This window comes from Chlamydotis macqueenii, chromosome 16 (assembly GCF_036417535.1).
Source record: "Chlamydotis macqueenii isolate bChlMac1 chromosome 16, bChlMac1.mat, whole genome shotgun sequence".
Classification (NCBI taxonomy): domain Eukaryota; kingdom Metazoa; phylum Chordata; class Aves; order Otidiformes; family Otididae; genus Chlamydotis; species Chlamydotis macqueenii.
This window is the reverse complement of record NC_141571.1, coordinates 5850929-5866456: the sequence shown is the minus strand read 5'-3', so window position 1 is coordinate 5866456 and position 15528 is coordinate 5850929. Positions and strand designations below refer to the sequence as shown.

At 53.5% G+C, this 15528-nt stretch overlaps 1 protein-coding gene across 4 annotated transcripts; it reads left to right on the top strand.

Annotated features, from left to right (window-relative positions):
- The first annotated feature begins 2100 nt into the window (after positions 1 to 2100).
- On the top strand, positions 2101 to 10428 carry BLCAP (BLCAP apoptosis inducing factor). 4 transcript variants are annotated; one of them, XM_086760777.1, is made up of 4 exons: positions 2101 to 2256; positions 3308 to 3407; positions 4011 to 4181; positions 8737 to 10428. In XM_086760777.1, exon 4 carries the CDS (start codon positions 8823 to 8825, stop codon positions 9084 to 9086), a length of 264 nt encoding a protein of 87 aa, XP_086616903.1. In that variant the 5' UTR covers positions 2101 to 2256; positions 3308 to 3407; positions 4011 to 4181; positions 8737 to 8822; the 3' UTR covers positions 9087 to 10428. The 4 variants fall into 4 exon arrangements, with proteins under 4 accessions (XP_086616903.1, XP_086616902.1, XP_086616901.1 ...); XM_086760776.1 differs by having other exon boundaries at positions 4011 to 4194; XM_086760775.1 differs by lacking the exon at positions 4011 to 4181.
- Positions 10429 to 15528: the final 5100 nt, after the last annotated feature.

The following is a 15528-nucleotide window of genomic DNA, read 5'->3' as shown; positions in this document are numbered from 1 at the left end:
AGCTCTGGAGGCAGCACGGGCAGGGGGACGCAGCCAGGAGCTTCGGACACGAGGGTTCACCTTGCAGTTTGCACAAGGATTCGGAGACTTCAAATTGTTTCAGGTTGGGTCCAGGATAATTCCCGCAGACTGCAACCATCAGCACGTGCCGGAGCAGCTCAGAGCGCCCAGGCCGCCCCCAGCCCCGTTCCGCGGGCGCAGCCTGCGTGCCGCGGGTGTCAGGTGGGATCCGGCAAAGCCACCCGAACACTGAGGCTGGCACCCGTGGATGCAGCTGGCACCACGAGCCAAACCAGCCAAAAATAGCGCGAGAAGGTGGCCCTGCTGCAAACCTGACCATCATTTCCGCAGGAAAAAAAGGTCTCCGTGCTGAGGATGATGAGGGCAGCCCGTGCTGGGGCCATCCAGGAGCCACCGTGGGCAAAGGGTGCTGGATACTCGCCAGGTGCTGGCACCAGCCAAAGGCTTTGGGGCCATAAACCAGGAATTTAAACAGCCCATGAAGAGGGGTCAGCAAGGGCCCAGAATAACGGCAGCGCAGGAGGGAAACCATCCCGGGCCGGATTCAAACCTGCCAGGCCACGAGTGAGCCGGTCTTCTCACATCCACCAAACGCAGGGGCCAGCCAAGCGGAACACCCTGTGGGAAACACGGGCGGCCCTGCAGCCGCCGCTGGGTGCGTTTCAAACGGCTGAGAAAACCCAAAATCTTAGTGTGGTTTTTTTTTTCCCCTCTTCCCTCTGCAGCCTCCTTGGGAAGCCAGGCGAAGCTGGGCACGGCTGAGCTGTGCTTGGTAACCTGCTGCTGGGTGTCTGCAGAGAGAAGGGCTGGAGCTGAAGCGTTTGCAGCAGCCTGGGCTTTGCTGCCAGCCCCGCGACGTTCGGCCAGAGGGCTGCCAGCAAGCGGTGTCAAAAATAAAAGTGTTTAAAGGGAGAGGCCACGGAGCCATCTCTGCTCTACCTCGCTTTGAGGCAGCACCAGGAAGGGTGCAGGTGCCCACCCTACTGCAGCACAGAAAACAGGAGCCCCTTGGGGCCTGGTAAGGCCAAGTCAGCAACAAAAGTGCACAGTCATGAGTGACAAGGAAGCAGTATGCACACAAGCCTAAAAATAGCATGCAATGGAATGCAAGAAAGCAGGGACTTGGCATGTTGTGCAGTTGCAAGCGCTGTAAGCACAGGAACAGCGTGCAAGGGCACATAGAATGGTTAGAGTTGGAAGGGACCTTCAAAGCCCATCCAGTCCAACCCCCCTGCCAGGAGCAGGGACATCTCCAACCAGATCAGGTTGCTCAGAGCCCCGTCCAGCCTGGCCTGGAACGTTTCCAGGGATGGGGCATCCACCGCCTCTCTGGGCAGCCTGGGCCAGTGTTCTACAACCCTCATTGTAACAAATTTTTTCCTAATTTCCAATCTAAATCTACCTCCCTCTGTCTTAAAACCATTGCCCACAGCATGCGACCACTGCCCACTCTGCAGAGAACCACGTGAGCTGCAAGCAAAAACGTGCCGTGCAGCGTGCGAGCAAGCAGGCGAGGAGCAGGCGGAGCAGGCAGAAGCCCAGGTGAGCGGCGAGCCCCGCAGCACGGCGAGCCCCGCAGCACGGCGAGCCCCGCAGCACGGCGAGCCCCGCAGCACGGCGAGCCCCGCAGCACACGGCCCCACGCGCGGCCTGCAACGGCACAGCGCAGAGCGCGCCGGCTGCCTGCACACCCCCGCCGCGCGAAACAGGCCTGCAAAGAGCACGGCCAGGCGGCCCAAAGAAGCGTGCAAACGGTACTTGAAATTAAAAAAAAAAAAATACGTAAACACATATAATTTCTCAAAAAGCAACAAAACGCTCAAAAACCGCCAGGCCCGGCCCGCACGCTTTGCACGGGCGCATGGCCCCACGCGCCTCACCCACCGCGCAGGCGCGCTGCCCTCAGCCTGGGGCTGCCCGCTGCGCTGCCTGAGGAAGCGGCGCCCGCCCCCCACCCCTCCGCCCCCGCTTCCCCGCACTCCCGGCCGCCACCGGAGCGCGGGCCCGCGGCGGAGCTGCAGCGCGGCCGAGCCGGGCCGTGCCGTGTCGTGCCCGGGACAGGCGTGCGGCGGGCAGCCGCGGCGGGGTCCTGGTGGGACGGCGGCGGTGCCCTGTCGGGGGCGTCCCCCGGGCGGCGCGGCCGGTTCCGAGCGCGGCCTGTCCGGTCCCCTCGCAGGGCGCGGCGCGGACGGGCCTGCGGCGGTGGCGGCTTGAAATCGGCGGCGGCACCGCGCCGTGAGTACGGGCCGCAGGGGGGAATGGGGGGAGGTGGGAGGAGCCGTGGCCCAGAGGAGCCCCCCCCCCCCCCGGGGGGGCGATCCGCATCCCGCCGGGCCCGGGCGCGGCCTTCGCGCTGTCGGCGGAGGGGTGCCGGGGCTGGGGGTGACAGTCCGCGGGTTTTGGGGACCGGAGGGAGGGTTCCCAGCACGGTGACGGCGGGAGAGCCGCGCTCGCGTGGCCAGGCACGCGTGGGTTATAAAACGGCCGGTCTGAGCCTACCCTGAGCGCGCCTGGGTTACTGCCGGCCTAACGTGGAAATAACCACACCGTGTGCTTCCCCGCTACCTCTGTCCTCAGTCAGGTACGTCTCAGAATTCACTCCAGCACCTTCCAAAAGCAAACCGTTTATCCCCAGAGCAAGACAACTCTCGCACCTCCGTTTGTCCGGCCGAGAATACGGCACCCCCCCCCAGCGCTGCTGTGCCCGGCCAGGCACCCTCCCTGCGAGCCTGTGGATGCTTTGAGCCAGCAGCAAAACGAGTTTACAAGCCGTTGTGTCGTACAGACGTTGCTCGTTACATCCCAAACACACAAGTGTGAGAGAAGATGAAATACAGAGCTCTTAAACGCAGTCTGCCACACACTGAACTCCCCCGGTACCTTGTTACCCCTCTACTGAAACGTTATAATTCATCTCATAAATACCGTGATAGTGGAATAACCTGTCCCTTTCCAACCTATAAGTCATAAGTCTCCAGAACCGCTTGCCAGTGCTGCAATTTTGCCTCTTTCTACCCGAGATGCAGAAAACTGGCCTTTATCGGGCTGTATTCAGACTTCTGAAGCCTGTCGAAGGCCGAAAAGGCAGAGAAGAGATCCACATTAAAACCAAAACCAATTATGTTTTTCAGGGAAGTTGGGATGGGCCTGAAATTCATGATCTTTGACAGTTAAACAAAGGCAGGGGGCAGGAGTGAGGACCACTGAGAATTAATAAATCAGTGGGGATGAAAGTAGCGATCCCTCAGGTGATGACTATCGATATTGATGTCTCTTCCCACCACAGAGCTGGCTGGCTTAAGGTTCTGCTCCTGTGATTTACCGTGCAGAGAAGCCCAGATCGTACTGCTGCCTTCCTGCTCACGGGCGGAGGTTTGTTGGCCCCGGTGAGTGCACTGCAGTCCAGACGGAGCGGGTGCTGCGCTGCCTCTGGGTACAGGCCGGGCAGCCCCCCAGTCAGCAGCCAGTCTCCGAGAGCAGCTACGGAAATGGTGAAAAGAGTGGCTCAACAGAGAGCCTCTGCTTCTCGTGAAGTAAATTGCTTTGGCTCGACTCTAGCTTGAGAAATCAGAACGCTTCAGAACCCTGAGGCTTGAGCACTCAAGGATTTGCTGCTCTTTTGGAAACTGTTTGCAATTATATTGCAGCATTTCTGAGTCTACATCAAGTGTTCAAGGCATGAACTTATCAAAGGCTGGGGTAAGGCCTTTGCCAAAAATTGAAGACTCACTTTTTCCAGCTGAGTCATACTGGCCAATGAAGCTTTTAAAAAATTGAAAAAAGTAGCGGCAAGGCCAAAAAAAGACCCCTGAGGTAAAATCCCTGATACTGCAAATAGGTCTTAAACTTTGCACAGTTACGGTTCTTGAGTTTTTGAAGAGAGAGAGTTGGCATCTGTAAAGCTGGCCTGCTGCTGCTTTTTTTCGTTGTACTCCTCAAACTCGTCACTCGATCACTTTCGCCTCTTTTTTTTTTTATTTTTCCCCCAGTGCTTTGGATATTGTGTATTTTTAGCAGGAGTTTTGGGTGCTGTGTGGTATTTGAGAGTTAGTTTTGAACACGTGTTGGCAGCGTGAAGCACTACCCGCACACATCAGTTCAAGCTACACGGCCGTGGCAGGGGTTTTGATTTCAACAGATTTAAGCAAACTGTACTATAGGTGAGCCTTACAGGTAGGGAACTCGGTGCAAGTCCCTGGGGCTTGCTCTTAAGTTAATGTGCAATGTGCAACTTCAGAGATTTTTATTTAGACAATGTGGCTTTTCGTTCCCAAGCAGAAACTTCTTGGAGTTTGGGGGAGATTGGCACCACCACCCAATAAAAAAGTTATTCGGTCTTTTGCTGCAGACCTTTCAGCTGCCAGCTGGGTAATTGTTGCTGTAGCATCTGCTGGGGAAGTTCCTTGCGTTAGCAAGATCTGAACAAGGTTACTTCAAGTGCTTAGTGAGAGCCAGCTGATTATTCTCCCCTGTCGGAGTAAATGGACTGTTAAGGAATTAAGACATTTTTGAGAAGGGTACAGACTTGGTGTTGGCATACTGTTGTGTAAAACCGATCACGTAGGAGCACCTCTCAGCCTCTCAGTTGCTGAATTAGCTTGTAGAATATAAAGGAAAAGCTTGCTAGCTCCTGAGATGGATTTGTTCTAAAATGTGACTGATCCATCGCAAAGCACTAGAGACTTGTGCTGTGCTACTCACTTTTGACTTGTCATAATTAAAGTTTTGTTTCTGGCTGGAAAGGTGTGCCGCTACCCTCGCACTGGCATTTGAAAATCCTCCCCACAAACATGTGCCGGTAGGACCTGCTTGTTTTGAGTGGTCTTGGGAGGGAAGATGACAGAAGGAAGGGCTGTGAACATGATGGAAGCCGATTAATAAGCGTGTGGAAAAGTGTTGGTGTTTGCTTACTAATGAGGTGCACAGGGAACCTCCCCAGGCTGCTCCTCTGCCTGCAGGAATTGGCAGGGAGGAGGCTCCGGCAGCACGCAGAGGTCAGACGGAGCTGCCGAGCGCTGACTGCGGGGAGAGCGGCGGGAGCATTGCCTGCTCTCAGCTGCTGAGGGGTCTGAAACAAGTTCAGGTGGCTCCAAGAGCTGCAGAAGAGCAAGAGGAGGCGGTGGTGGGGTGATGAGGAGCTGTCTGGTAAACATGAGTGGCCAAGTCAGATGACTTGAGCAGGAGCACAGGAGCAGTCTTGGGGATGGCAGGACACCGGGCTGGCTGAGGAACGAGATGAGTCAGGCAGGGGAGAACAAACGCAACTGGTTGAGGAAAAGCAGGAGGCGGTTGTGAAACAGGGAGCTGGGAGAAGTACTGTTGGGTGACAGGTTCTTAATTTGCTGTGGAATGTGGTAATCTCTAGCTTGGATCATGAGGAGGGGACAAAGAAAACAAGGTAGGAATTTCTTATTTGCAAGTTCCACCTTACTTGAGAGTCTAGGTAGAACTGACTATTGTTCTGGCTTCCAGAAAGGGACTTCCTGTCCAAGGCAACGAGGAGAGCCATAGTTCTCGGCTCAGTAAAGAGGTGATAGCAGGAGACTGCTTCTCTTTGATCTATAGCGTGGAAAGATAACTCCGTCCCACTGCCAGCTGGCAAGGAATAAAGGAACGAAAAGGAATCACGAGCGAAGAGCTAGTGTGTGTCTTACTAGTGGAAAGTCCCTTGGGGAAAATGGAGTTGCAGAAGTCTCAAGTAGTAGGCACCTTATCTAGGGTCAGCCATGGGATACAGCAGACAGTTTTCAACTTTAACTGGGGGATAGTAAAAGTACGAGCAGACTGACTGCAGATACGAGACTAACTGTTCAAACATCTGCATTTGTTAGAAGTCCAAGAGGTTTGCAAATTGGAGGGCACTGACATTGAAACTTTAGTAACAATAACCGCTATTAAGTGGTGCTTCATTCTGCAGAGTGGTTGCATCGATTGCTACAAGCAACTGGCTCTTCCAGGAAATACCAGTGTTTTAAAATGGCTAACTTGTTCTGGGATGGATTTGTGTTTATAGGAAGTGTTCAGGTAATGTTTACACGCTTAGAATCAACTCGCCGTTCAGAGCATTATCGCTCAAGTCTTTGCCACGATGAGGAGGCCAGACCACGGAGTCAAATGCAGCTGCGTCATGAATTGTAACTATACTCTTAAAATGCAGTCAGTTGTCAGTTTGGGGGCTAAAGGCTCAGTAGCAACACTTGGCCTTATTAAAGCTGAGAGGTTTGACGTCAGTCCCAGAAGATTGGGTTGGTTTTTATCTTTTTTTTTTTTTTTTACTCTGGAGACAAAGCCCAAAGCAATGTCTGCAAGCATTTTAAGCTAAACCTTCAAGAAGGAGTAACCCAAAGACTGCTGCAGAAGCCAAAGTCACTACAGAATCAGTGATTTCAGGGCAAAAGTATAAGATGATGTTTATGCAGTGATTTGTTCTGCCTAACGTTTGGAGGACTGGGAAGAGAAGGACTGTAGGAGACTTCAAGCAAGGAACATTTCAGGAGGATTAAGGTGGCTGCAGATCATTGAAAACTTTGTTGCATTCTGAACTAAAAAGATGAGTGATAGAGTTTAATTGCCTGTTTCTCCATTCCTCCCCTTGGAAAAACGTAATCTAACACTCCTACAGTACTTGTACTCCAGAAAAATCTAAGCCATTCACAAAGGCTATCAGTATGTTTTGTTAGAAGTAATCCTTATCTCCAGTTTATAGATGAGGGAAACAGGCCTGGGACTAGACTTGCCCTTAAAGATGTGAGTGAGTCACCTGCGTAAAACGGGACTAAGGTTGGGACTTTAATTCCTTTGACTCGACTTTATCCACATTGCAGTGTGAAATAACTTCTATGCTTTGGCTGCCTAACTGCAGCTTAGGTTTACTAATGGAACCCCAGCTGCCCTCTCTGCTGGAGAACACTTTCTTGCAGGAGCAACAGCACAGCATACTTTCCCCAAATACTCTTAATCTGTCTGCCCTGGTGGAGATTTTGTCCTGCATTCTCTCTAACATTAAAATAGATCCTGCTGCTAAAAGCACAGTGGATGGTGGAATGTTTTTTCCTTCTGACAGCAGGGTTAGTTGGGACCTACAAGCTTACAGAGCTGTAAGACAAGTCTGACCTCTGTGGTTCTTTGGAAGAGAACCATGTGTGGTTTTCTCTTGGCTTTTCTGAGCAATCCCTCCTTCTCCCTCCCTTCACCAGGAAATCCCTCCTCCTGCCAACAGGAGCCAGCGGAATGTGCTGTTTGTTTACCTTCTCACTCCTTCATCCTACTAACCTTCCCACCCCCTAGTTGTAATCCTAACAGGCTCAGCTCAGCCCTTCATCCTTCTGACAGAGCGGTACTCAGCTGAGCATTTTCAAATGAAAGGATTGCTGCAAGAAGCTGTTCTGAGCAGGCTCTGCTCTGTGGGGGAGAGGCCATGGCGTTCTGCAAGGCTGGGGCTGTCCCCTCGCCTGTCTTTCTGTGCCCTGGCTGGCAGCTGCTTCCTTCAGTGTTGCTGTGTGTCACCATGATGCGCTGCAGGATAGCAGGGAGGAGTACACTTCCCAGGCTCTTCCCTTTTCCATCATTCCCCTGTGTGGTTGTACCTTTTTGGGGTAATAAGCTACGAGTACCCTCTTCTTGTGGTTTCCCCACTGCATGAACTGAAGGAAAACTTCCCGTTATTGCCTCCCAACAATACTGCTGTCGTCTAGCCTGACCTGCTGCTGCTATCCCAGAGTGTTAAACTCCATTCTTCTGCTCCCTTTCAACAGTTCTGGCTCTGTAAAAACACCTGTAAGGCACTTATTGTTTTTAAAGCTGCCTGAAGTTCTTGGATGAAGATGTATGCACTGCTTAGAAAGAAAAAACACACACGCTTAGTGAGTTGATGTGGTTGCTGAAGGTAGAAGCATGCTTTCTGCACTTCCAGTCTGCTGCCATCCCTGGTTAGAGAAGCCCTTAAGGCTCAGTGTTTCCACAGGGTTTATAATAATCCAAGTGAGGAAATCCTGTGTTTACAGCACTTATGAAAATTGCCATTTTGAGACTGTCGCCTCTTTGATCTGCTCACATACTTTGTCTTATCTGACCCGATTGGCAAGGGTTATAAATCCCTTAAGCAGGGACTGCCCTCCCCTTTGTTTTGCAGCCTGGGCACTGTCGCAGCTTTCCTGGGTAGCTACAGGTATAGCTTGAATTTAGTGCTGTCGCACTGGAAGAGCCTGTAATGGGTCTGTGCCTGGGGAGGAAGCAGTTTGTGTACTTAATACCTCTGAGACACTTCTTGCACTGACACTTCCTTGTAGCACCTGGTAGCTCGCCCCTCCGTTGCATTTCTTTATACCGTCACTCAAGTCTTCGGACAGTCTTGGCCACATGTGTGTAGGGAAGGCTGTGGCAGCTTGTTTTCCTTTCTGTTTGTCCCTCTCCCTTTCTGTTCCTGTTCTGTGCTAAAGAAACGGGTCTCGCAACTGTTAGCCTGGGTAAAAGCCTGAGAAACAGAGCACACAAGGCACGCACCTCTACACCAGGAATAGATAATCCTGTGTCCAGCTGGGTGGTTTGGAAAGCAGAGAAGTTTCCACCGGCTCTGAGACACACCGGAATTTGGTCTTAGGAGTTTGGGCATCAGCATACAATGCTTGGGGATAAATGAAGCTGTGCAAGAAGAACACCTGTTGATTTTTTTTGCTGTATTTCTCTGACAGTCTGATGTTTTACCTCTCCCTACAGAATAGCCTGCCTGCTGAAGAAGTTGCTGGAGACCGTTCTGGAGCACGTCTGATTGCTGCTGCCGCCACCAGGCCCAGCCAGCCACCATGTACTGCCTTCAGTGGTTGCTGCCTGTCCTGCTCATACCCAAGCCCCTCAACCCAGCGTTGTGGTTCAGTCACTCAATGTTCATGGGCTTCTACCTGCTCAGTTTCCTCTTGGAACGGAAACCTTGCACGATTTGTGCCTTGGTCTTCCTGGCAGCTCTATTCCTCATCTGCTACAGCTGCTGGGGGAACTGCTTCTTGTATCACTGCACAGGATCCCAGTTGCCAGAATCAGCTCACGATCCCAGCGTAGTGGGCACCTAGAAAACCATAAGCTTCCAGTCTGCTGAGGGCTCTTGATTTGCTTTTAAAAAGGGGGTGGGCTAGGGAGGAGGGAGGGGGTGTTAGGCATGTGACTGGAGTAAAACCAGCCTGTTTCCTGTAACTTTGTGTGGATTGGAGTGGTAAATTCCTCCCACTCTGCCTGTGAAATTCAACTTGTTTACTGTGTGAACTCTGGCAGCACCACCTGCTTTTTTAGAAGCAGAAATTTTTTTTTTCCCCCTTCCCATATCACCGGGAACAGACACCAGCCCTCCTAACTGAGAACTGATGGAGGTCCGAGCTGCTGGCCTCTGCCCAGCTGCTGCGCAGTGGTGGAGCTGCGTCGCTCACTTGTCTGCATTAGGCCACGGTGGTCTAACTCGGGGCTCTCAGCCCACCAATTCTGCTCGAGTAGCTACAGGATTCTCTCCGTCTTTCTGTGTGTGGGGAACCAGCCTTCCCGCCTTGCTGATCGAGGGCGAGCTCAACAGCTCATGGATGCACTTGGCCAAAAGCTGCTGGAGCCAGAGGCAGTTGAGTCATCTCCTCCTGCTCAGCCTGCCAAAGAGATGCGTGCACTGCCGAAGTGCTTTCTGAACTACTTATGCTCCGAGATCATAGCCTGAAAGCCTCACTTATGCTGCTGCTTTTATAAAGCCTCACAGGTAGTAGAGACTGTTTCTTCCCCTCCTCCTAGATTTCCAGGATTTCCCAAGGTATTGACTGTTGGGATAAAGAACTGGTATGCTGCAAGACGTGGGGTTTTGAAAGCCACTGTGAACCTCACCCTGTAAAAGTGATGCTAGCTGAAAAAGTCAGGTGTGAGCAGGGCAGGAGAGGGTCCCAAGGTGGAGGCATGGCCTGAAGCAGTAAATGCTTCAACCATTTTCAGTGGTAGTGTTTTCGGGGTGACAGAAGGCGCTGGTGCTAGTGACTGGGGAAGGGAGGAGATGCTGAAGGAGTGCCTGCATCTCTACCTCCCCCAGCAGAAGGATGTCAAGAAGCCCAGGTGGTGGTGGGTCCGTCCTGCAGCCACAGCTGTGCAGAGCTCCACACTGCATACATTACTCTGTGCAACCGTGGCTCTTGGAGAGCCCAACCCAGGGCAGAGGTTTATTTGTGAGAAACCTTCACGATTAACACAAAATACTCTCTGAACATTAAAGGGTTCCCTCCCCTTGGCCATCTGTTTGTCTTTACTTCAGTCTCATAGCAGAGAGCAGCAGAAGTGGCTGTTGCTATCTCAAGGAAGTTCAAGCTAGGAGGTTGTGAAACTTTCAGAGTATTGTTTTTGTTCATTGCACAGCTGTTCAAAATGTTTAATAAAGCTTTATAAACTTTGCTTTGTGGCCTGCCCAGCACGACACACTGGCTGCTCACTGCAGATGCCTTAGCCCAGCAGTCATGTTTCTGCATTGTTCTGCTCCCAGCACGGTAAGCCCGGACAGTCTCTAGCAGAGCCTCTTTGCCCTGTAGCTCCCAGTACAGACTCCTCTCGTAATGGTTTAACCTGACCGTGGGCAGACTGAGAACCATACTGGTAGTTCCTAAACAGACTCATCGTACACACTCCGCAGGAGGTGGTTTCTGGTTTTATCTGTGTTGGTCCTTCCCTGGCTTTGGCCGTGACCCCGTGTAGTACCGGGGGGAGCAGGGGGACACGTGCTGCAGCCAGACACAGGACTGTCGGATCCGGTGGCACCAGGAGCAGCTCAGAGTTAGAGGAGCTGTGCTGCTGGGGCTGAAATCAGCCTCCTCAACCCTTGCTCCAAAGCCCTGAAGACCAAGCCCAGGTTGGAAAGGGTTCAGAGCATATCAATGTTTACACGTTTAAAAAAAGCATGTGCCACATCACTAAGAATAGATATGACAGCTCTGTCACCTGTCAGGCCGAGGGAAATCCCAGTAGCTGTCGTGTCGGCTATAGTGTAACTAACACGTAGAAAGGAGAGGGGAGGGCAGGGCGTCTCATCTGCAAGCTATGTCAAGATTTGTCTGCACTCTGAGCAACTTTCTAAGTTTAAATTTACTTAAGCTAATGCAGTCAGCTCTTTCAAGAGTACGTGTTTTGTTGCTAACTAGCAGAGTCACACTCCACAGCAATTTAAATAAATCCTAGCCACGAAGGCAGACAGCGCTTTGGAGGAGAGCAAGCCCTGGTTTTGTACATGGGATTCAAGACAAGATGCAGCTACAGGCTTTCCCTGCTGTGAGACCCAACTTGGGGGAAAAAGCACTTCAAAAGAGGGAGGCTGTGGTGTAGCGACGGGAGAGATCTCCACGAGGTGATGTGTAAGAAACCTGCTTTTTGCAGCCCTCCCACCCCAAGCGGAGTTAAAGAGCACTCTTTGATATGCACACAGCCCTCACCAGCATGCTGTCTTACCCTCTGAAGAGGGCACTGAGATACCATCTTCATTTTAAAGATAGAAAATTAAAGCAACTTCGTCATGGTCAGACAGAAAGCCTCAGGCAGAGCAAGGAACCCAACCAGGTCTCGCATCCCGTGCTAATGCCCTGCTCGTCCTCTATGAAGGGATCATGAAAAACCAGCCTGTGACTGCGGAACAGGTTGAACCCGATGCTTTGGAAAAGCATCATCACAGCTTCCCTGCTTGCGCACCGCAAATTGGGCTGAGCCCATACAGACGCAGCACCTGTGCTCTCGGGCAGGCGGTTGCTGGCTGCGCAGAAGAAAGCTCGGAGGAAATGTTTTGCCCTCAAAGAGCGTCTCTGCCAGAAGAGCGGTGCCGTGGCTCTGTCCCCTGGTATCCTGGAGGCACCACGGGGTGCCTGTGCGGGGACCGCACCAGTGGGTTGCTACTCTGGTGACTGAAAGCAGGGAGAAACGTTTAAGACACAACCACTGTGTTGTGCCAGGTCCCACTGAGCCCGGACACTGCCCGCAAGGCTTTGGCACGGCGAGTCTCATCACCTTGCTGCGTTACAAAGCGTCCATCTGCCTGATGCTCCCTAGATAGAGGGAGCAGGAGCCTTAAGCTGTTCCTTTGTCTTTCCATTTGAAGGAGAGATCATTTTCTTTTCTAGGTCACATAACAGATCAGTGACACAGCAGGGTCAGGAAAGGAAAAAAAAAAAAAAAAACAAACCACAAACCCAAGCTCAGGACCCTAGAAACAGAGATGCAGCTTAGCTCAGGCAAACCTCGGGCTCCTCACTGCAGCCTCGGGGTCCAGGGGTTTCTCACTCCCCTCCTCAGGGGGAGGCAGCATCCCCAAGGTGAGCAACTGGGACACCACAAGGCTTCCCGTGGAGAAGGTTTGGCCGTGACTTCCAGGCTGGTACGGCTTTTTGAACCCTAGATCTGACAGGGATTCTTGTTGGTGCATCTCATCTGAGGTTTGGCAGTCAAGCTGCCCCGCTCAGGGTGTGGGTAGGGAACCAGCTGTCTGGGGCCACCACAGCCACCAGCCCACTCTCCCAGCATCTGCCTGTCCATCCCTGGATCTTGCTGGGAAATTAGTGCCTCCTGCCCGGATGCTCTCCCTGCTTACCCCAAGACAAGCCCACATCATGGCTTTATTAACTTAGCAGCAGATGGAGGAGAGAGGTTGATCCCAACGAGGATCCCTTTGGGCTGGAAGCACCCACCAGCACTGCTGATAGCACTGGGCTCCCATGGCTTCCAACCGCTTCCCCTCGTGCTGGTCCAGCCAAACCCTGTGAGCCAGGGAATCCACAAACATCACTCAGGGCCACAGAGAGCCCTGCCCTGCCAGCGCCCTTTGGTCTTGCCTGTCCCTTGCTCCTTGCAGCAGAACGGTTTTCCAGCCCTCAGCGACCGCGGGAGGTAAGCTACACATCAGGTAAGGACTTTAGCCTTTCCCCTCCAGAGCCTGGAGATTAACCCTTGGCGAGAGAGCTTTGTCACTCCTCCAGAAAAGGAGGGAGCAGTTCAGGGCTGGCCCCCCCGTTCTCACAAGGATTTATCCTCCGAGAGCCTGGACTCGATGTGCTTCGGGGGTGCCACCACTGAGCTTTGGGGAAGGGGATGTTCAGGCGAAACAACAACTCATCTTTGCCGTTTTAGAAGCCCACTGCCAGCACAAACTGCCCAGCACAGGACCCCTACCTCCTCGCCAGCTATGCTGCGGGGGCAGACACAGCCCCCACCCTAACACCCAAATCCTCTCCCAGGCTTACAGGGCGACACTCGAGCGTGAGGCAAACAGCAAGATTAAGTCCATTAAAGGAGACACGTGGCGTAATCCCCCGGAGCATCTGCCCAGCTCGGGCTGGGGATGCCTGGAGAGAGTGCACCGCTGCAGCGATTGCCATCTCGCACCTCCCGGCCCAGCCAGGCTAACGTCAGCCCCCTCCCGCCCCATGGCACAGGGCTGGCCTCTGCAAAGGGCTTTGGAGTCAAGAGGGGTGCCACCATGGCAAACCAGCCACCGACCATGGCCAGGGTGGGCTGGGGGTCCTGCCAACTGCCCCGACCATCATTATATGATGCTTCAGCTGCCACCAAAGCTGTGACCGGACACGGAGCAAAGGGGACAGAGGGAGGAGGAAGCAAGGGGTGTTACAGGGCTTGGAAAAACCAAATTTGTCCTCCTCAGCCCTTGGGCACGACCCACCACAGACACCAGCACTGGCCCAGGGCTCGGGCTGGACCACAGCACCCCAGCCCCATCGTGGCCACCCTGCTCCCCAGCAGCGATGCCGAAGGGGCAAAGCCAGGGGCTGGAGGAACCTCGGCCCCAGCTCCCCTCCCAGGGGTGACCTCACCAACCCACGCCCAGCCTGCACATCACACACAGACCAGGGAACTTGCCAACAAAAGATAACCCCCCAGTCATCTGATTGCTTTAAAGTGAAGCAAAACATAAAGCACTGAACATTTTGGGTGATAAGACTGAGTCACTTACCAGCCTGAGGAGGAAGGAGCAGCCAGACCCAGGGGCTCAGGGCACTAAAGTCACCCCAGACCATGGTGGTGGTGGAAAAGAAGGAGCAGCAGCAGCCACCCTGCTTTTAAAGGGCCTGGTTCCCCCACCACCGTGCTATATATCAATTACTTAATCACCCAGTGAGGGATCCTAATCAGCACTCATTAATTATCCTGACAAAGCAGGCCTGCTTCTGGTAGTTGCTGACAAAGCAGGTTCTGCTGAAGGAGGACTGTCCCCCGCCCTGTTCCCCTAGCCCAGCTCCGCTGGGTCTGTCTTTGTCCGGGTCGATGCGCACCCCGGGGTCACCGTGTCACTCGAAGCCCCTGTGCGTGGGCAGGGACCTGGGTTCCCAGCAGCCACGGACACAGCAGAGGAGCGCCTGGGGTCCCTTCACGGCGAACGCCCCACGCCACAGCCCTCCGCTCGGCATCGACGGCTGCAGCTGGGGTCCCACCGGCTGCATCCCAGCTCAGCTCGGAGCGCGCTGGCCTGGCGCTGTGCCCACCATGGCAGCGCTTCCCTGCCGGAGCGGTCTGGGCTCAGGGAGCTTGTCCGCCACTGCCAGCCAGCATTCCTGGCCCTCGGAGCAGGACGGTGACGATGGATGAGGCTCCTCCTGCGGGAGCAGGCGCTGGGGCTGCGCTGGACCACGAGCCCACACAGGGACACGGGAATGGCTCCAGCAGCACAGAAGTGGCACCAGATCCCAGAAGCAAGGTCCTGGAGGTCCCACTCCAGGAACCACCAAATTCTGTGACAGGGATGCCAAGAAGTCCTCTCATAAATGAACTACGCTTTTTTTTTTTTTTTTTGTGAGGTCTGTTTGTATTTAATTATCAAATTGCAAAGTATTTACATCAACATTAGAGTTTCAAAGCATCTCCACCCCCCCCACCACCCACAAAGCTGGACCTTTTCAGGCTTTTTTTCCAAAGTTTTATTATTATTCAAAAAAAAAAAAAAAGCTAAATATGTTACTTCGACACCGAAAAAGGCAGATGGGGGGGAGAGGGGAGCTGGGGAGAGAGACACAGAGCCACATGTTCTCTGCATAGTCTGTTGGAGATCTTACAAAACACTGCTTAAAAAAATGGTAACACCAGAGGAGAACGACGTGTAGGGCGTTACTGACGCCGGGAAGCCAAAGAGCATCCTTAGGAGGGGGTTCCCCTCTGGTGTTTATTGGCTTAAAAAATAAATTAGCAGACGACAATGGTGATGGAGGAGAGGCCACGATCCCCGGGGCCTCCGGGCTGTGCCGGCTGCAACGGCGAGTCCGGAGATGCTGGATCCCGCCGAAACCGCTGCACAGAAACACGGATGGACGCACGGACACACGGCCCCCAGCCCCGTGCAGGAGGGCTCCTCCAGGACCGCTCTGCTGCCTTCTGCCCTGAAATGTCCCCGGCACATCTCCTTCCTCGGAGCTTGCCAAAAGCCATGGGGGATGAGCCAGCCTGGGGCGTTCCTTGCACCGAGGCCGCGCTCCTGCTCTGCCGCTTGCCGGGAAGAGCCAGAAAATGAAA